General features: G+C 41.5%; 1 protein-coding gene across 6 annotated transcripts in view; it reads right to left on the bottom strand.

Annotated features, from left to right (window-relative positions):
- The window catches only part of LOC120557980 (inositol 1,4,5-trisphosphate receptor type 1), an 83,852-nt gene that overhangs the window by 23,239 nt on the left and 38,458 nt on the right, over window positions 1–22,155 (bottom strand). For 3 of the 6 annotated variants that reach the window (XM_039798740.1, XM_039798739.1, XM_039798742.1), the window contains 4 exons: window positions 20,607–20,642; window positions 11,820–11,867; window positions 9,691–9,823; window positions 6,748–6,935 (listed from right to left, as the gene is read on the bottom strand). In XM_039798740.1, the coding sequence (XP_039654674.1) occupies window positions 6,748–6,935; window positions 9,691–9,823; window positions 11,820–11,867; window positions 20,607–20,642 (405 nt within the window). The remainder of the gene's footprint in view (window positions 1–6,747; window positions 6,936–9,690; window positions 9,824–11,819; window positions 11,868–20,606; window positions 20,643–22,155) is intronic. The other 3 variants (XM_039798743.1, XM_039798744.1, XM_039798741.1) reach the window with 2 other exon arrangements.

Below are 22,155 nucleotides of genomic sequence, written 5' to 3'. Positions count from 1 at the left end.
TTTCCACTCTCTATAGTCTTTGTGTGACGGACCAGCCTTCCCATTGGTTGAAAACGTAAACACTGTCTTACAAAGCATCATGGGAGATTTATACTAGACGGAGCACAGAGCTAGCGGCAGAAATGACTGAAAACAAGATAAATTATGGACATCGAGTGGATAAAGCGTTTGGATTTATTGCTGAACAACTCCGAAAAGAGGCACACGTTCCAGGCCGGATAGAAAACCTTCTGTAAAGGCTACGAAGACAACAAAGACACCCCCGTGATGCCTAGCTCGTTAGCTATTAGCAGGAGAAGATGGCAAGAAGCTAGAGGCAGAATGACCGAATACAAGATAAATTATGGACATCGAGTGGATAAATCTTGGATGTAAGAGTTTGGATTTATTGCTGAACAACTCTGAAAAGAGGCACAAGTTCCAGGCTGGATAGAAAACCTTCTGTAAAGGCTACAAAGACACCAAAGACACCCCCGTGATGCCTAGCTTGTTAGCTTTTCGCTGGAAAAAAGGGTAAGAAGATCGATAAAACTTTCATAAAGTTATCTAAATATTAATCGGAGGTGCCGTGTGACGTCGTGGACGATGTCAGCGTACTGTGAGGGTTAATGGACTACTAGAATCAAATGAAATGATAATGAGGTGTAAACACTAAAGAAATACAAAATAAAAATGTCCTTGACTGGGTTACAGGTGCGTAGCATTGGCAACAGCGACACAGGATATTAACCCTGTTTCTTTGAACTTGTAATTGTTTGCCCACTGTCACTAACAGACACGTTTGCAAACTCTAACTTGAAGCACTAAAAATGATTTTTTTTTATAATTAATTTTTTTTTATTATAATTTTTAGGGGGGCTGAGATGAAAAGGGTCTAAAATCGCCACTGATGGTCCAAACAAGTAATTTGAAGATGTTACCTTGGAATTTCAGGGAAATTATAATGCACATTTTTCACATTTTTCTGACATTTTATACATATAAATATAAATTATTACATGCATTACATAGTCAATACTTTATTTCCCCCTCCAAGTTTGTATTATGCAAGTGATAAGATATTTAGAGTGCAGTGAACTAAGGTCAAAACCAGTGAACGTGATGTTGGAACAGGAAATATAGACTTTAAGATCTGGTTCAGTTTCAAATTCTTTGTTTGTCTGTGCGCACATTTTCTATCACAATTTTATATTAAATCATCACTTAGTATAAGGAAAACGGTCTTGACCGGGCCTTCACAAAACATTTTGTAGTAAAACAAGTATGGCTTTACTGCGATGGGAGAGTTTAAACGCTGTCATTATTGCTCTCGAATGGGGTCATGCAAAAGCCTGCAAGCACAATGCATACACCGTGTCCCAACCCACAGGGCTGTTGTTTTGCAGCCTATAGAAAGGCTTCGAGTGGCAGAAGCAACCTCACCACTCAATCATGGTGAAAAATGACACGAGAGAGAGAAGCCTGGCCTACTTACTGTACACAGATAGAGAAACAGAGATAGTAGGGAGCGGGAAGAAAGAGAGCTAGAGGCGAAAGACGGACACCAAAGAGGGAATAAGGGAGGAAAAATGAGATGATTGAGAGAGGGGCAATGAGAGCAAGAGACAGGGAGGGAATATAATCAAACAGTATCTAGGCCAGTTCTTAAAGTTGTTACATAACCAGTCTTTCCAGGTTAGATGTAAAACTGGGCTACTGGAGGAAACAAATAAATGATAGTCACAAGGAAAACAGAAAAAAAAAACAAGCCTTGTTTCTTCGAACACTGTGAAGGTGTTTGTACTAGGAGGTTTATATGCATTGGAATTTAATATTTAACACACTACTAAATATTTTGATTCAAAATTGAAAATAGTGACCAACCAATTAGGTAGCCAAACAAGAGAGTGTATGTAGCTTATTAACAGAACACAGAGCAGAGTTAACAGTTTTGCAGCCGAATTTCTTCAAAAGAAAGAATAACACAACCATGTGCCCCACCCCGGCCCTCCACCACTGAGCAGCAGCACTCCTGCACGTACACACTCTTCCAACACTCAGGGACAAGAAGATAGCAGCTTCTTATTTTTGCGCGAGCAAGGCCATCACTCAATAAACAACTTCATGACAGAGTGGAGAGCGCAGAGAAGCTCACAACTCACAACATGCCTAAGGAGGGAGGTGTGGACGGGGGGGGGGGGAGGGGGGCGAGGGTAGGGCACTGATGGTCGTTCCTGCCTCACATTACAGTGTCCTCCAACAGGCAGCTAAAGCGTGGGGCCTGCAGGGGGGTGGGAAAGGTGAGGCATGAGGCCCAGGTTAACACATATCGATTCCCCCACCCCTTCCCATTTACCGTTACATAACTCGCACAGACTCATACACTTGTACTGTACAAGCACAAGCAAGCTGGAGAGCGCATACGCTAATATGCCCACTGGCTTTTACACTCACAAAAGGTCAGCTGTCTGCTGCATAGGCACATGCCAATTTTGAGAGGACACGCCCACATATCACACATGCATCATACTACAGTATTCTCCTTAAAAATCTGAGACAGCCAACTTCTTTATTTTCCATTGCCTATCATTTTATTAATGTCACAGCCACATCTCTGGCATATCCCAGGTTAGAGACACTGCATTCAGTCGGACTCATAGTGCAGGGTTGGTGGAACTATAGCACCATACTGCTGGCAGCTGGGGTATTTTATCTTATGGATCAGGGTTAGCTGAGATATTATGTTTCACTGCAGTAGAGGTGAGTTTGTTTGATTGATGGTGAATGTATTGGTCATGTAAGAGTTATTAATGATTGTGTTCAGCAGTGGAAGTCTTCACCTGCAGCAACAGACTTAAAGAGTCATTTTTTAAACAGCCTGTTTATAAGAACTGAGCTGAGTTTAGTGGATCGAGTGAGTCACTGAAACAAAGACAAAGCCTTGTACATAAAGCTGGAACACCACAGTGAAGAAAAACACCACAGCAAACTTTCGTTTTTTGGTTTCTTTAGAATTGTATGTGAGATTGCGTTTCAGAATGAATCAGAAATGAAAAGCCTAACCTTTCATGTCTAACCACAGTGCTGCCTCTGTAATGTTTCGATGCTGGTCCTTACAAACCCGGTGACAAAATCTGTGCTGCCGCATCAAGACACCATCTGTGTTTTGATATCACTTTAAAAAGCAAGGACAAGAGTGGCGTGATGGAGGGATGACGTTATAGATGAAGTAACACATGGTGATCAAGGAGAGAATGGAGTGGTAGTAACAGAGGAGATTGAAGGAGAGAGACAGAGGAGCATCTCAGGGGCCCCCTGCAATGTTGGGTAAACACAGTGCCTGTCTGTATCCATAGAGACAAATCCTGAGTGGAATCAGACGGAGAGGAGTGGGGAGAGGTGGGGGCGGACAACACTGAAAAACAAGGTTATAGCGCTTTCCCTTCTCTCCTTCCGTTCTGCAACTTGGCATCAACAAAAGGATGTTATGTAACAGCTATTTATACCCGCGCTCCCTTTCCCTCTCACCCTCCCTCTCATGTCAGGCAGCAGCACATGCACACCAAATGCAGCTCTGCTCTCCTCCATGTCCTTTTCTTCCTTTCTTTGCCTCTTCCTACTTTCCTCAAAGCAGTCACCTCTGTCATTATTTTTCCACCAGAAAGAGAGTTTGTCTAATGTTTGGTTTTTGCAATATCGGTTAAATGCACCTGCAATGCAAATGTTTTTGGAGGGAAACGGAGCAGCATGCCATGTGGTTAGACAGCAGATGGCTGACGAGTGAAATGTCACAAGTTGCCATCCCACAACACAATTTACAGCTGTTTGAGCTCTCTCATAGCTGTCACGGAAGAGCTGCAACGCACTGGTGACAGACATAAAGAGGAGCAGTGAGGAGCCAACAAGTCTAGAAAGCACTAAATGCACTGAGTGTAAAATATCCACGACTTCTAAGGACATCTGTGCAATAGCTTTGCACGACAGCAGAGCAAGAGGGTGTGTGTAAATGTGTGGTTTATTTCTGTGCGCTATGTAGGTCACGAGTAAATAGTTAACAGGATATCCAAGACCCAACAGGTGCTCAGCTCAGCATGCCAGATGAAGACACTGACAAAAAACCAACTCCTATCCTTGGAGTGCTTTCTTGAAGAGAGCAGAGAGCAAAAGTTTTCTCTAATGGTGTAAAGCCCCTTTTTGACCCCAGGAACTTTCCCCAGGGACTAGGAACCTTTTGATGAAGTCACCGCAGGGACCAGAGTCTAAATTATGTTCTGGGGCCATTACCCCCCGAAACCTTTGGGGTGGAAATTGCAAAGATGACCGTCACTGATTGGTCAAGCACACACAGTGCTGCTGCTTCAACTCGCCTACCGCGTCATTCATAAAAAAAAAAAAGGAAGTACACAGTATACAACATTTTTCTTTGTTTGATAACATTAAAAGTAAAGTTAGGCTTTGCTGTCGGCTTCCCAACTCATTTAAAAAAAAAAGACCGAGAGAAAAAGAGAGTGAGAGAATGCTGTGAATGAAATCAATTTTAATTTATAAAAAAAATGTTCACGTTATTTTTTTCACAGCGGTTACTTTTTAAAGCACAAATAATAATGTGGAAACAGATGCTTTGTTTCATTTTCCTCCTCTGCATTTTATTCATTACATCCAACATGCAGCAGTAAATATCGTCTCAGTGAGACAAAACTCACTCAAGACTTGTTTTCTTTTTCTTCTTCAGTTTTTTTTAGGTGGCCTCACTAAACTGCTCACCCCCGTGACCACCAGTAGCCCTCGTCCCGTCATGTTGCTTTTATGTACGTCAGCGGACTCATTTGTCAATACGAGTTCACGGATTTTTAGACCACGGTGGAACCGCAGATAACAACTGGCTGAAGAAACCTTTTACTTCCTTAAAAAGTTGTTCCAGGGACTAACAGTCCAAAGAACTTCGGGTGGAAAAAAAGGTATGCCTGATTTATGAATTTGAGCTTCAATCTGGCAGTGACAAGTATCTCACACTTCTGTTTTACTTTTTTTTTTTTCTTTTCTTTTTTTACAAAAACTGTTCACAATTTTTAGGAAATTATCCAGTAACTCAAAGAACACAAATATTTGTACTATCTGGCAAAATTCTAGAAACGCATACAGAGTAGTTCCCCCAAAAGAAACCTTCCTTTTCAGAAAAAAAACTTAAGAATGCAAGGGGTAGAGGAGCTTCAGTTTCTCTTCAATCCCCTCTGTGTTTCCCCGTCCCTCCGCCCTCTCTCCCCACTGCCCCAGTTCCGGAGGCCCAGCATGACCCAGTTTGGGCCGGCAAGAGAGCGTGAGGGAGCAGGAGAGAGGCTGGAATGTTTTGAGGGCTGAGACATTCCTCATTGTTCATTCACACAGGCCTTATGTAACGCAGACGGATCACGTGACGTAGCTCTGCAGCAGTCGTGGGAAGCCAAAGCATTATCTCTACCACAGTGGCTTCCTCGCTCCGATTATGCAAGCCCCATGCTTACACAACAACAACACACAGACAGACGTTGATGTTGGAGATCAACAACAGCAACAGACAGAGAGACATGAAAAAGAGAGAAAGATAGAGATAGATGGGTTAGAGTGGCTAAAGCAAACAGGTAACGAACATAAAGGGCCCTATTTTAACGATCTAAGCGCACTGCGTGAAGCGCATGGCGCAGGTGCGTTTAGGGTGTGTCCAAATCCACTTTTGCTAGTTTGACGGCGGAAAAAAGGGTCCGGGCGCATGGTTCAAAAGGGTTGTACTTAGTGTCTTCATTAATTCATAGGTGTGTTTTCGGCGTAACATGCAATAAACCAATCAGAGTGTTATCTCCCATTCCCTTTAAAAGCAAGGCGCATTTGTACCTTGGCGCATTGCTATTATGATGGCGGATTTGCACCATAATATTTTTAGTTGTAATCTTTTGCATGTTTGTGTGCTGCTGTGCTTCCCTGTGTGTGTGTGTAACAAGCATAGTATGCGCGCGCTGTGCATAAGCCTAGGCGCATTTTACTAATTTGCTGTTAAAATAACAATGAAATGCGGCGCAATTGACTTTAGACCAGGTTTTTGTTGGTCAATGGCGCGATCACTTCTCGCTGCCTCAAGATAGCAATACGCCAAGAATTCACCTGAACACACCTCCCTGTAAGACCAGCACACCCATGGGCGCAAAGTTGGGCGCAGGGGTGCATTTGCTATTTAAATGACGCGGGCGCTGGACGGAAAAACTGCGTCTAGCAAAGACACTTGCCCCGGGGTACAAGATAGGGCCCTAATTGTTGATTGCCTAATGTACACATCAGCCCAAAGAAAATCCAGAATATTTTTTTATATACTAATCTACAAACTACTGACATGATTAACAGCTGGTCTGGCCTTTTAGCCAAATGATGTGTGCTAGATATAAAGGGGGAGAAGAGCCATGGTCATGTATATGTGCAGCTATAGTGGCCCAGTGACCCACATACTGTAGATCCTCTTGTAATGAAAACCATCCAAGGCACATTGTGTTCTTGTCACTGACCGAATTGTAGCAGATCATCTACAGATGCACGGTGGGATAAACTGAGCCTTTGAACTTAAAACACTGCAGATCAGTTACACTAAGTGAAATAGGTAAGTGTGTCATTTGTATTATTTTACAATAATATAGATTCAGACATGTTATAGCAAATATACCGAAGTAGACAGTGGACACAAGGATGTCCCTTCAGTTTCCACTTTCCCTTACTGTATGGTAAGAAATTTGGGGGTTAACTGACCTGGATGGTGGTGTTTCCACCTTCCAGCAAAGCAATAGCCAGCAGGATGCTTTCTTGAAAGACGCGGTCACTAGTGGTGTTCATGATGAGGTCAATGACCAGGTCAGAGGCTCCCTCTTTGTCCAGGTGACACTGTACCTCTGACAGGCTCATTTCCCCACGACTCAGGCCCCCAGGACCCCCTAATGCTGCAAGACAGAGACAGTGCGACAGGCCAGATCAGAATCAGATGTATCTGAGGAGATTAATACCTTCCAAGGTCCATTCAGACTATATATCAAATCGGTACAATGAAGGAAAAAAAAAACGTTTGGTCTTACTTTAGTAATACAGTAGCATCTTATATTACAATATCTGCAAATGCAGAAGCCTGATACATTTTGTATTCATCTACATATTTTATAATTGTTCTCATTTTAGCCTGGCCCTTGAACGTAGGGCTTATTTTATTTTTCATTTTTATGAAAGATAACTAAAATAACTATATCATTCTGTAAGCAAAAATATTTTAGTTTAATTTCTTTTTTTTTTTTTTGCAAAACTTGATATTGAGATTAGTCACAATATTGCACACAGAAACCTAAATTTAAAAGTTGGAAAAATATAGAATTCCTTTAAATCTGACAGGGCAAGACACACACACACACACACACACACACACACACACACACACACACACACACACACACACACACACACACACACACACACACACACACACACACACACACACACACACACACACACACACACACACACACACACACACACACACACACACACACACACACACACACACACACACACACCCTGAGGCCTCAGCTTCTGGGTACATATTGGATTCTCTGTCTGGCTCTTGTTTCTGAAACACGTGCAAAGGCTGTTTTCATGGGAAGTAGCAGCCGGTCACCTAGCAACAGCGAAAAGTGGATCACACGGGGGGAGGCATATACTTCCTGTAGTCTGGAGGTTTGCCAAAATCTTGGTGCACATGGGAGAGATGGTGAACCTGGAGCCTGGGTGACTTTCTCTGCGTCTTTGAGTTCAGTTAAAAATACAATATCAACATTTGGCTCTTTCATCAGAAAATACTTTATGGCGTCACACCCATGTTACACTGAATGTAATGAAAATACTACCTTTCGTGCCACAGCAGACAACAAGCCGTTTTGGTTACTAGGTCAATATGGCAGCACTGAATTTATAAAAAAATAAAACCACTCACAGTGACTTCCAGTTATGGTGACTTGGTGAGCAGACGTGGCTCCTCATGCTCTGTTGCTAATCCTAAAATAAATACTACTTAGATAATCCCAAGTAAAAGCAACACAACTTGAAGCAATAGTTGTGGGGTACAGGTGGTGATTATGTGGGGAAAAGTAACCAAATATAAAATATAAAACTGCTGGAGGACTTGCTAATGAAGAAAGAGGTGCTGGCCTACGCGTTGTACCGACCGCGCTGAAATCATGGACAACCCCTGCACATTGGACATTAGGGGTGCACGATTCAGAAAATGTCACGATTCGATATAGCTTTACAGTCATTCAAACAAGATTTTCACTCCGAGATGGATGGTGTACGGACAGCAATTAAAAATGTTCAAACCATGTTCAATATTGTAGGGTGCTTTCACAAAATATTTACACTATGAGATTTTTTTTAAAAATAATCATCAATAATGTGGATATAGTGGCCAAAATCTAAGACGATATCTAATCTCTATATATCGATATAATATTGATATATTGCCCAGCCCTAACCTAAGGTCTTCTTGCTTTATTCTCCATGGCAGTCTCAGAACACGATGAAACAATTAAAAGAGGGTGTATGAGGAAATCTGGAAACCATTTCACCAATTTATAAAAAAAGGAGACATAGGGGAGCTTCTACAGAGGGATAATGCGGGACAGGATACCTGATTCAAATAGGTGGTGAACCCCAGAAGGGAAAGGGACTGAGGCATGTCATGGAGGGTGATAGCAAAGGTGCAATTCTTATTTATTTTTGTATTTATGCAGATCGTAACTTTGCTAGAGGTGCCATTGTTCTGTGCATGTGATACTGTCATATAGTTTTCTTTTTTGGCTCTTGAGGTACGGCAGATGTTTGGAAAGAGATTTTGTTATGGGCTGGGACGGGGTTTTGTTAAAAATGTACTAATGAAAAATCTATAAAAAACATTGTAAAAAAAAAATAAAAACACAGCTCATATCATTGGCACCAATATGTCCTCCAAAATCTATGTGCAGATACAATGTTACATAAATGTTACATATCAAAACCAATAACAAAATAGTTAAAAAAAATAGTTGGAGAAACACTGCACAGAGATTCAGTACTCAGTATTTTGACCGCACTATCAGGTGAGTGATAAGAGTGTCGTGCTCTGCGTGCTCAAAGGGCAGCTCACAGCACAACTCTGGAGGTGATAACCGGCTCAGGGCCAGACAGATAGAGTCCTATCCTTATATAACATTATTGAAGAAAAAAAACGTGCTTTACTATGACTTTGAGGGCAAAAAAACATTTTGGCTAACCAAAAGGAAAAGGTTTATCTAGACGTTGACCCCTGATGGTAGTTGTAGTCATTACTGGCAGCAAAGTCATGCTTCTCTTTAGCAGAGGGTTTTGGTTAATGCTTCACAGAAACAGAACAATTAGAGATGTTGAAATCAGTGTTTTTGTGGCCTTGTGTGCGCCAACTAAACTACATGACTTCCTGATGTGAGGATTTAACAACAATCCTCTGTGTTTGGTGTCGAAACTGAGCGATGGTGTTTTAAGCCGCGACCGTTGACTTCAAGGCACCTAACCCTAACCTTAACCCTAACCCTAACCATAACCATTGCCTAATCCTAGTGCCTTCCAGGGAGCGTTGCCTGGAAGGAGACGTTGGGGGCTTTAAACACCGATAAACAAAATGAGCAACAGCTGTCCCACCTGATTGGATTTTGCTGGATCCTACCGGACTGAGGGGGCCATTGGTAAATGACGTCAGGCTGTCCCTCCGCACACCACTTCGATGGAAGTTGCCATAGTAACGGTTCACCAGAATCTGTCTCAGTGCCTCGCCCTATGAGAGGGAAAGAAAGGGAAGGATGTAATGATGTCATGTCAGCAACAGGGAGTGAAGAGATGTATAACAGGGACAGCATGCATCGGCAATTATATATTGCACATTTTAGATACACATTAAGACACCAGAACACACCCACTAACCTCAGAAAATAATTATGACCATGCTCTGTAATACATAGTTATGGAGAAACTCCATATCAACTTTTCATTTTAAACACTGAATTTAATTTAAAGAATTCCTAGATTTCTGTGCAAGAAAAACTTGCAGACATACAGTACAGGCCAAAAGTTTGGACACACCTTCTCATTCAATGCGTTTCTTTATTTATTTTCATGACTATTTACATTGTAGATTCTCACTGAAGGCATCAAAACTATGAATGAACACATATGGAATTATGTACTTAACAAAAAAGTGTGAAATAACTGAAAACATGTCTTATATTTTAGATTCTTCAAAGTAGCCACCCTTTGCTTTTTTTATTAATAAGGGAAAAAATTCCACTAATTAACCCTGACAAAGCACACCTGTGAAGTGAAAACCATTTCAGGTGACTACCTCATGAAGCTCATTGAGAGAACACCAAGGGTTTGGAGCGCTATCAAAAAAAGCAAAGGGTGGCTACTTTGAAGAATCTAAAATATAAGACATGTTTTCAGTTATTTCACACTTTTTTGTTAAGTACATAATTCCATATGTGTTCATTCATAGTTTTGATGCCTTCAGTGAGAATCTACAATGTAAATAGTCATGAAAATAAAGAAAACATTGAATGAGAAGGTGTGTCCAAACTTTTGGCCTGTACTGTACATTAACCTAAAGTTGATTTCATTCACCACCCACACAACCAGCACTGTTAGGTTTATCAGCAGCAGTAGTGACCCTGTGTAGTGACAATGTGAGGTCCCGGTGTTCACTTAGACAGACCTCGGGCCAGCCCTCCCACACTGTGACTCATCCAATGTTGAGCAGTCGGCAGCACAACTTTGCCGTTGTTATGGCAACCACAGCCCATAGCTACCTGACAGACCTCCCATGGGATAAATTGAAGCGAATGAAAGAGATTTTTGTGTGTTCGTGCATGATTATGTGCAAATCGTCAACTGGGGGTGGTCCATGATAGACGACAGCAGCATTATGTAAGCTCCACTCTGGAGGTCAAGATTAATTTACGTAGAAGAACACTATTCTCATCTTTTATTGGCAGGTTAGTCAGCTGTATGTATTGTGTGTACCAGCACGGTATGATCAGTCGCAGTCAAAAGATGATTCCCTGGTCTCATTGGAGAATACTGCCCGTTTTCTTGAGTTCTGTCTGAACGTCATTTAAACTGTTGGCACAAACCTGGTCCATATCAATAATGAACAATTTACTGAAACTATGATATCAGCAAAGATATCTTTAATCATGTTGTCTTTTTAAACTAAGTTGGTGAGTAATAAAGAATACACTTAAGATATGGTAAAATTACAACCCTCCTGAAACAGGTGCAGGGCTGTGGACAATATGATGAGGACTGCTTTTAGGGAACATACCTGCTTGCTAAATAATGTTCATCTCTTGGAGATGATAATTCTATATTGATGAATTGAAATTTCAATAATCAATATTGTTATTCTGGAATATCAATACTAGAGCTCGACTGTTTAAATGGAAACACCTGAGGCTTTGTAAAGTCCCTGCATTTTCATAAACACCATTAGTGAAAGGAGGCAGAGGGAAATATGGTGTAAAAGTTATTACAATTATTTTCTTTTTTCCCTTCAGTTAAAGATTACTTCGCTTAGCTGTGACTGTGTGGTTAGGTGTTACTTAAAGCAGTGAAGGGAAGTGAGCAGAAACACAAAAAGCAGGACAAAAAGTCACAAAAAAAGTGAATTTTTCATTCAAGATGCACAACCGCTGTATATCTAAAAATGTATATCTCACTCTGAATCTCTGAAGTATTGACGTTTTGAGTTAAGCTGCCCTGCTGTTTCAAGTACCTACCCTCTTCTGGTCCTCCAACAGCTTCTCAGGCTGGTTCTGATCCAGCTGCTGGTTGCATTGAGGAGTGTGAGCACAGTGGTTCAACAGATACAAACACAGGGTTAGTATTCATGCAGGCAATTGTCAAGTTAATAACTGCATCGTGCACCAGTTCAAGAGTTTTAAGCAGCCATGCAAAGGTTTGCTCGGTGTGAATTGCCATGCATTTACTGCTACGTTAGAAACCAGGGAAGCATTGTGGTTGTGGAGGGTTTAGAGAGCTGAGACAGGAGATGTGTACAGTGTTGACTATTAATACCGTTTATCAAATGTTAAAAGACATGTCCAATGTGAATTTTCCAAATTCCCTTAACATCATTGTAAATTATGTTTCTGATGTTTTGACCACTTTATGAGACATTTGCTTTTTATCTTCACAAACCCCGATTTCAAATTTTCAAGTTGCTGTCTAAGGGTAAGTTTTGGGATATATACCGAAATATACTTATTTGCTTTCTTGTCAAGAGTTAGATAGGAAGATAAATACCACTTTCATGTCCATATGGTAAATATGAAGCAGGAGCTACAGCAGTAGCAGCCGCTAATGTTAGCAAAAAGACTGGAAACGGGGGAAAACAGCTAGCCTGGCTCTGTCCAAAGGCAGAACAGCATTTCTAAAGCTCACTGATTAACATATGATCTCTTACAAGAACTGAAGTGTAAAAATAATAAATGTGGTTTTATGTTGGTATTTTTTGGGCGCTTTTACTTCCTGGAGTCTGTGCTAGTCACGGTGATGATAAGACTCTAGGAAGTCAAGAAATTGAATAAGCCTTTTTTCCGAAATGTTTTTTTAATATTTAAGGAAAACTGAGCAAAAATCTGAAATTGATTCCATTTATTTTTGTTTGTTATGTAAATTAAGTTACGAACTTAAGTTAAGTAGTCATCGTAAAAAAATCACAAAGGTTGAACGAACACGGGTCTCCTAGGTGAGAGTTACGTATTTGTTTGACCCAACAATCCACCATGACCTCCTACCCCAAGGCGCACACACACACACACACACACACACACACACACACACACACACACACACACACACACACACACACACACACACACACACACACACACACACACACACACAGTACATACATACATACTCAAGCAGGCACATACATATACTGTACATAAACGCATACCCTCATACTCATACAGTACACATGTCACGCAATGCATGCATGTATATGTATGCATGTATATATTAACGTATATGCAAGTATTCCATTTTGGCCTAGGCGGCTTCTCATACCAGGTGAGAGTTTCTCAATTTAAGCCATGTTCTGAGCAATATGAAACACACAATAATCAAATGTAGACCACTGAGATCTGTTGTCCGTTCTAATTTCCATAATGGTTCACACAAACAATGGGAATTCAGATTAGACACCATTTGGCAAAAAGATAAAAAAAAGGCAATGTTCCACATAATTTGTTATATGTAAAAGGACACAAGGGAGGCAGGCGAGGGGGTTAGAGTCCTCCAAAAGGAACCAGGCCACTAAACCAATGACACTGCTGTTTACAGTGGCCATCTGTTACCAAAAATATAGAGGGCAAGAGGCAGAGCCGGTGAAAGACAGAGAGGGTGAGGGAGAGAATAACAAACACACAAGGATTAATGGCGGAGTCTGCAATTCTGAAGAAAGACTGTTGATTTTTTAACTTAACACCCAAGCATACACCCCTCCTGTCAGTGCTCCTTCAGAACGTATAGCACTGTGCCAGATTTACCGTCCCTCTCGCTCCCACTGCCTGCCTTTATCTTTATACATCCACGGCCTTTCCCCTGTCCTGTGCATAAGCACCAAAGGAATAGTGTTGTGTGGCTTGGTCCAAGTCACTTTGACTTACAGAGCCAGGGCAAACACAGAACAGACAGCTAGCGGATCGTGAGCAGATTAAAAAAAAAAAAAAAAAAAAAGTTACCAGTGTTTATCTATATAATGTAATGACTTTGGTGTGTACTTTTTGGAGGTTTGAACTTGAGCCACGTCAGTCAGACTCAAGTAATATATCTGATGTATTTTTCGATAAACAAAAATTCCATTGGAATTTAGCCTTATCACTTTACCTGACATGTTAACTTCCCTGTTAACAGAAAGGAAGCATATGCCTCCCCTCAATTGGTGTCTAAAATTTCCTCTCACTCGAACAACTGACAATCATGCTTGAGAGAAATAAGATATTTAGCTGGGTAACAACAAGGAAAACAAGGAATATGGTGCCATTAAAATACAACATGCTGTATGTTGGAAGCCGCACGCCATGCTAGAAAGTTACTTTGTGAACTACTAATGCGGATTTAAGGAAAAAACAACTTAAAGTGTCTAAACAAGACAACAAATGCCACATACCGGTTCCTTAAACAGTACAGTACAAGCTGCAGTACACTCTGGATCCATAATTACACTGTATAGCTGCTCTGACAAAACACATCTCTGCAGAATCCCCTGCTCGAAAACAACGGCTTCCGCAGGCGCCAGCTCGACACAGAACATCTTGACCCCACAAACGAAATGCTCCCCAAACTCAAAAGCTCACGGTCCTTTGAAAACCATGTGTCAGCCTTTCAAGAGTTAATAAAAACAGGACCATTTCCAGCTTTGCAACAATGCATTTTTACCTCAGCCAAGGCGGTATGGTTTGTCCATTGTTGGTTTGTTTGTCTGGCAGCAGGATTACTGAAAAACTACTGGCCTAGTTTTTTATGAAACTTGGTTGATGGGTGTAGTACAGGCCAAGGAAGAACCCATTAAGTTTTGGAGTGGATCCGCATCAGGGGGCAGATACACAAATTCATTTTCAATTTTATTAAAATTGCGAGATAGGGCATTTGTGATGCATTCATGTGGTGTCGGAATAATCGTAAAAAAATGAGTTCACAAATGTGAAAATTCACACTGCATTAACATTGTGAGATAGAGAAAAAAGAAAGAGAGAGAGAGAGAGAGAGAGAGAAAAAAAAAAAAAAAAAAAAAAAAAAAAAAAAAAAAAAAAAAAAAAAGAGAGATGGAGTTTGTTTGTCGATGAGTAGGTGGGTTGACAGAAAGAGAATGTGAAAGTGACAGACATTGACACAAATGATGACATTTCATCACATATTATTTAGAAGCTACACTATTAAACTGACCATGATTTTTTTTCTTCATGGGTATTACTTTTACTCAATTTACTAATGTTTCCAGTACTTTTGTTGTCGAGCAAAAATTAAAGTTTATGACTTGTACTCGGCTTTGCACCCGTCTTGAAGTCTTGACTTCAGGCATGACTTGGTTTTTTTTTGTGTCAAGACTAAACACACTTTAGACAAGCACAACAACTGGTCTGATCCCACCTAAAGACAATTTAGTGGAGCAGAGTTCAGCGGCAGGTCAGGGGGCCACACACTGGAGGAGCAATATCTTCTGTCTGTGGACATGGCCTCACTGTCACCACATCAAACAACAAAGCAATATGCTGATCACAGTAAATATGTGTAGCTAATCTTCCCCGGTCTGACCATAGACACCACAGGGTAACCCCTCACAGCTGCCACATCCGCCCCGACTACAGTGCATTCCACCAAACTGGAAACTCCCTGGGGCAAACCCCTAATCAGTCTCACACTTCTCACTTCAACAATATGTGCGCACACACGCACAAAGAGTGCATTCTACATTGTGTTTAGTTTTTTTTTTTCTGAAAGTGCGTAAATAAACGTGTTTGCGTCTTTGCAGGTTGAGACTGAGTCATGTTTAAACCAGTGGTGAATGATAAGCGCTTGGGTTTACCACTCGGCTGCTTGTTATGTGTAGACAGAAAAGTAGACTAAATTAATTTAGTCTGTGCGCTGTCATTTTCATTGCAGCTGACCTACATCTATACCGGCACCGTTAAATTAATTGCTGTGAGTGTGGGAGAAAATGTGTCGAGTGGGATAAAAAAGCGAGCCACATGCCGTTTTAAAATCTAAAAGTCGAAGAGAAAACATTTCTTCTAAATCCATCCACCGTTAAGCTTGCCAAGGGACGAGGCAGGGAGGTGAAAGGGATGAAACATAACTTACTTACAACATGGAGGGCTTGAATAGACCACACACACACACACACACACACACACACACACACACACACACACACACACACACACACACACACACACACACACACACACACAACACACACACACACACACACACACACACACACACACACACACACACACACACACACACACACACACACAGGTGAAGAGGGGAACCTGAGAGTAAAAGCCCAACACAAACTCCTCTCCTCTTATATAACTAACAGGCAAAGAGCAACACATTTAGCTGATAATCACCTCCCTGACATTTACATTGTGAGGTCAAAAATACATCTCATGCTAATATTATTAAAAAAAAAGTTCCTCGATACTAACTTCTTATGCATGATACTAACCTCATTCATGTGACCCATTTAAGTTTCTTGTTAAACAAGTTCACACATTCACCCTGTTCCATTTTAATCATTACTATGCTATCCCGCTTTACTCAAAAGGGCAAAAGAGGACACAAGAGCCAACTACGCACTTTCATATCACACCTACACTATCACTCACAGCCAACTTTATTAAGTTTACTCAGCGTGGGTTTGCATCCATTTGAGAAAGCGTGTGAGTGGAAACGGGGAGTATTTGGAGTAGTTGAGGAATTGTGTCACAATGATTTAGCGGGGCCAAGAGGGGGGAAAGTGGAGAAGATTGGCACATGACAGCAGAGCTGCTTTTCATGTGTAGACAGATGGAGATACAACATTTAACAGGTGTGTGTAGGGATCATCTCGGGCTCTCTCTCACAACGCCCCCCCAGTCCCAATATTTTACACACACACACACAAAAAACACACACACACACACACACACACACACACACACACACACACACACACACACACACACACACAACTGTGCTGTGAGCTAATTGTTACAACAATTAAAGTGTGGGGAAACAGCTCCTCCACACTTTCATTGGCAATTACTGCTGAAGGTCACATCAGCGGAGGGGCTGAGTTCCAGGAAGAGAAAAAAAGCCTGGTTGTTATGCAACCTCAGCCCAGAGTTGGCAGGGGCCCAGGAATCGTGCAGCTCTCAGACAAGGAAAACTAGGACACAGCCTCAATGACTGCCACAGGCCCTCATATTCATCACACACACACATACACAGGGTGCACACAGCCACAGTGCCCCCTATTGGAGACTAAAGGAGATCCAGAGGAAACACCCTTCAAAAAGCTAAACATTGACAGGCAATAAAACACCTTGATGAAAAGAAAAAGAGAGGGCTGATGGGGCTTTTATGGATTTACTATCTTCAACTTCCTTTTCGTAAAACCAGACATGGCCAGTCTTCCCTGAAATCTTGGAAAGATACTGTATATGGAATGCCCGCTATCATTATAGTCTTTTAGTTTAATTTTGGTCATGTTATTATTAGGGCCCGAGCGCTGACAGCGGCAAAGGCCCTATTGAAACTAAAGGAATTATTTTCATGGCAAATGAATCGCCTTTTTGAGGGGCTTAACATATTCAAAAACTCACCAAAAATGGCGGTCGCATCAATCCTGGTGAAAATGTACGTATTTTAAGGGTTTCGGGAATAGGCGCACAAAAATGGCTCGTTAGCGCCCCCTACAAAGTTAAAAGAATTGAGCCCCTGCAGTGCGGAGACTAACAAAACGTGGTACACATATGTAGCATGTCAATACGTACAAAAAAATTCATTGGAGCCATACCCTAAACCCAACAGGAAGTCCACCATTTTTAATTGAAAGTTCAAAATTAGTGCGATTTTGGCCATTTCCACATGTCGTACTTTAACAAACTCCTCCTAGAGATTTCATCAGATCAACTTCAAATTTGGTCTGTGCCATCTTAAATCGTTAAAGATGAAAAGTTATTTAAAGGAAAAATTTTGTCATAGAGCGTGGCTTTGGCGGGGCGGCCATTTAGTGCGTTTCGCCATCGAAACAGGAAGTGGGTGTAACTTGAGTGTACATTGTCCAATTGGCTCAAAACCTTTCAGGATTCAAAAGTCCAACCCTGAGGACATCTACATGCCGATATTGGCTCGAAGTCATAGTGCTGCCTAGTGGCAACTGGAAGAAGGCTGAAAAGTCAAATTGCTATACTTTAATGAACTCCTCCTAGAGATTTCATCCGATGGACTTCAAACTTGGTCTGTACCATCCCAACACCTTGAAGATGAAAAGTTATTAAAAGAAAAACTTTTCGTCAGACGGTGTGGGTGTGGTGTGGCGGCCATTTTGAGCATTTATCGATGAACGAAGAAGTTGTTGTATCTTGAGTGTACGTTGTCGTATCTGCCCGAAATTTCTCGCGATTGACAAGAGTCTAGACCTGACGACATCGCTAGACTAAAATTGACTTTTGGTCATAGCGCCCCCCGCTGGCAACAGGATATCAGCCTTATATGACAAACATCATCCGATTTACATGAAACTAATGTGTGGACTACATGTGACACTGAGCCGCCCCCTATACTTTAAGCACGCCCATGTACTCAGGCCATGCCCCCCTTTTATGCCTTTTGAACCGTTTAATGTACAGTCTTGTGTGAGGTATCATTGAACTCAGCAGAGTTCCTTTTTGATTGGTGATGGTTTGACCTGCCCCCTATGATTTAGCCATGCCCCTTTTCATAACTAATGACCCGTTTGATGTAGACTATTGTCTGAGGTATAATTGAACTCAGAAGAGAGTTCCTTTGTCATTGGTCATAGTTTGGCCCGCCCCCTATGCTAAAGCCACGCCCCTTTTTATAACTAATGACCCATTTGATGTAGACCATTGTGTGAGGCATCACTGAACTCAGCAGAGTTCCTTTTTCATTGATGACGGTTTGCCCCGCCCCCTACACTTGGTACAACTTTTGCAATACACCATCCATAAACATCGCACACTCCACCGTGCACGCTGTGTCCGACGGTTGCGCAAATGCAGGGTCGCGTGGATCGGCGTCCGCCAGTAACCCTGACGTACGAGCGAGGGCACGTCCAATGCTGCTTGCAGCTTTAATTAATTTATTTCTAATTATTATTAGCATATAGCTTCATGACTTTTCTCTTTACATCTGTTTTCATGCTGTGAAACTGTAAGTGAAAAATAAAATGAAACATCAGTATTTAAAGGCAGGGTTGGTAATGTTGAAAAGCTAGCAAGATTTGAAAGTAGCATCTCCTCTGGGTCGCTGCTTCAGAGCAGAGCGGAGAAAGGAGCGCAATTGTACTTCATGTCTCATTCACCTAAGCACACACCTACTAGTATTTACATACTGAATGTTTAAAGTGCTCATATTATGCTTTTTGGCTTTTCCCCTTACCTTTATTGTGTTATATATCTTTTTTTGTGCACGTTATAGGTTTACAAAGTGAAATAGCCCAAAGTCCACCCCAAAAGGACTTACCATCTCCAACAGAAAACACTGTTCACAAACTGCTTTAAACCGCTCTATTGTATTCCAGCCTTTACTTCAGAGACAAACGTGCGTTACTTTGTAACACACGTCATAATGCTCGCCAATGTGCTAGCATGGCACGCCCTCATACTCTGCTTCTGACTGGCTGGTTGTCCTTACCTAGGTACTGTACATGTGCGACTCCCAACAAAGATGGAACAGAAGTGCAATGCCTCACTCTGTAGCTAAAACAGAGAGCTCAATACACAGGGTGAAAGGATGAGCTGCAGCAATGTGCAGTACAACAAATATATGGTGTTTTTTGAAAATTAAACCATGTAAACCTTTTCTGGTACAACCTCTAAATTCAATTCCGAACCTAAAGATGAACATAATATGAGCACTTTAAAACAAACATGACTACTGTAAGCAATGTGGCGATGATGCGCGTTGAGCTCAGGCTCGTACACGGGAGGGGTAAAGTATGCGCAGCGGTGCAAGGAGGGATTTTTATAGGTTCATTCCAAGCGGACCACAGGCAGTGATTGGTGGGCATTTTTACAGGATTACAGCAGCTACAGATGACAGACCTTTTCGCTCCTTTTTCAGAGCCCAAAAGTTATTTATTGCTGTTGGGGAGTAAAGATCATTTCAAACAATATATAAAAAAGTGTACATGGAAATAGTTACCAACCCCGCCTTTTAACTGGAATTGATGTTAAAATATACAGTAAGTATGTCCCAAAATGACTTTTACTTGATATGGTGCTTACATTGGGAGAAAGTAGAGCATATAAATGCAGCACTGGCAATTTGCCAAGCCAGCAATAACACAACTCTATTGAGCAACACGCAGTCAGCCACAGCAATCATATCTCTCTCATCATTTTTTAAAATTATTTTTAAATTATTTAAAAAAAAAAATTTTGGGGGCTTTTCCGCCTTTCATTTTTACAGGACAGCTAGGTGAGAGAGAGGGGAAAGACATGCAGGAAATCACCACAGGTCGGATTCGAACACTGGACCTCTGCGTCGAGGCATAAACCTCTCAGTATATGTGCACCTGCTCTACCCACTGAGCCAACCCTGCCACCTCTCTCATCATTTTCAGTTGATCTACACAGCAGTTTATGGCAGGCATCAGCCTACCACTGGTTGTTACCAGCTGGAGCTAAAGCCTCTGCTGCTTACAACACACAGCCACAGCAGCTGCTACAGGACAGTTACAGAACAACTACTAGTGTTACACAGACATAACAGACAGCAGCTCAGGGAAACAAGGGCATGAGTAGAAGAAAAAGTGAAACAACCTTAGGCATATCCATCTCATCATCAAAGGCCCTGAGCTGAAAGAGAACAGAGGGTTCAAGGGGTTAGATAACAACGCAGGGAGGAGGAAGCTAAAGCAGAGGTCAATGATACAGCATGACATGTAAGTTACGTGAGTTAAGACTGTGGAGATACTTATCTTCAGCAGCACAGAAGAAATTGCATTTATGAAAGGGTATTAGCCACGGTGAGCAGAATTAGTGAAGTGTCATACAGTGGCAAGTGTTGCTAAAACCATGTCTAAGTAAGTGACCAGTCCTGCCTATTACTGACTGCAGAGGTAAATGTGACAGTGGGAACAAGCCAATTCCCTTCAAAATAAGGGTACTCTTGGCGGTTAGTGTGTCAAAAGTGTGTGATGCAGTGATGCTGTAAAATTATATACAACTACACCTACATCGATACATAATAATCAAATGAAATATAACATTGCATATCATATTGTTGTTTCTGTGTGCAGACTCAATTTTCACTCAGTTTCACTCACAAATGGTCTTTCAATAGTTCCTGCAAAGTTAATATCTTTCTCTGAATAGAAATCCTACATGTGTATGCACCAGTGTCAAAATCCATTTGGAAAAAGAAAATCAAGTGACAAACTTTTTTATATATTTTCTGAAACTGTATTTATGCATTATATATATGGAGTTATATTCCTATCTTTAATCAAGAGCGCATTCTTTCAATTTGAGAGCATTTCTCACTGATATTACGTTCAGATTTTGTAATAATTTCCCTCAAAACCTTGCTCTCACACTCAAATAGTCACTGCTCGCGCTTGGATTTGCTCTGCTTGTGCTCAAAGTTTGTGCTCGCGCTTGGATTTGCTCTGCTTGTGCTCAAAGTTTGTGCTCGCGCTTGGATTTGCTCTGCTTGCACTCAAACTTTCTGCTTGGACTCAGATATGTTGTTGTTTGGACAGATTTCCTGCTCTCAGCTTTGAACCTTCTCCTCGCACTCAGGCTGATTCTGCTCACTTGCAAAGTTTCTGCTCCGGTTCTCCCGCGCGCTTGGATTTTTGTGTGTTATAACCCTATCAAAAGTCAACAACCAATAGAATGCCAGCTGTAGTGTTGACCAATGAAATGATCCCAACCCCGTTGAGGGTGCGTTCACTTTACTTTAGAACGTGTGTTGAGGGCCGCTGCACTGTAACCTGACTGTAACCAAGTTTATATATCCGCGCCGTTTATAGCTTTATTATAAGTATATGTCAACAATGTGCACAGAATGGTCGACACGCACTTTCACCTGCACCGGTCAGGAAACCGGAGAAAGCTTTGAAGTGGGACGTATGAAGTTATGTCCACAACTACGAGGGTGAGTAACATAACTTAAGCACCTAGCTAGCTAGCTAGCATATGGCCTAGCTTGATGTCCAGAAACAAATAGAGGTGGATTAATGTACCTAAACAATGATCAATGATTACCAAATTTCTCTCTCATATTGCTCCTCATAACCACTGAAAACTGTCAAAAAATCTAACCCAAAGTCCAATTATTATGGACGTTATGTGACTGATAACTGAT

Source organism: Perca fluviatilis, chromosome 4 (genome assembly GCF_010015445.1).
Source record: "Perca fluviatilis chromosome 4, GENO_Pfluv_1.0, whole genome shotgun sequence".
In the NCBI taxonomy this organism is placed as follows: domain Eukaryota; kingdom Metazoa; phylum Chordata; class Actinopteri; order Perciformes; family Percidae; genus Perca; species Perca fluviatilis.
Note: the sequence above shows the minus strand (reverse complement) of the source record. Positions and strands in the feature narration are given on the sequence as shown.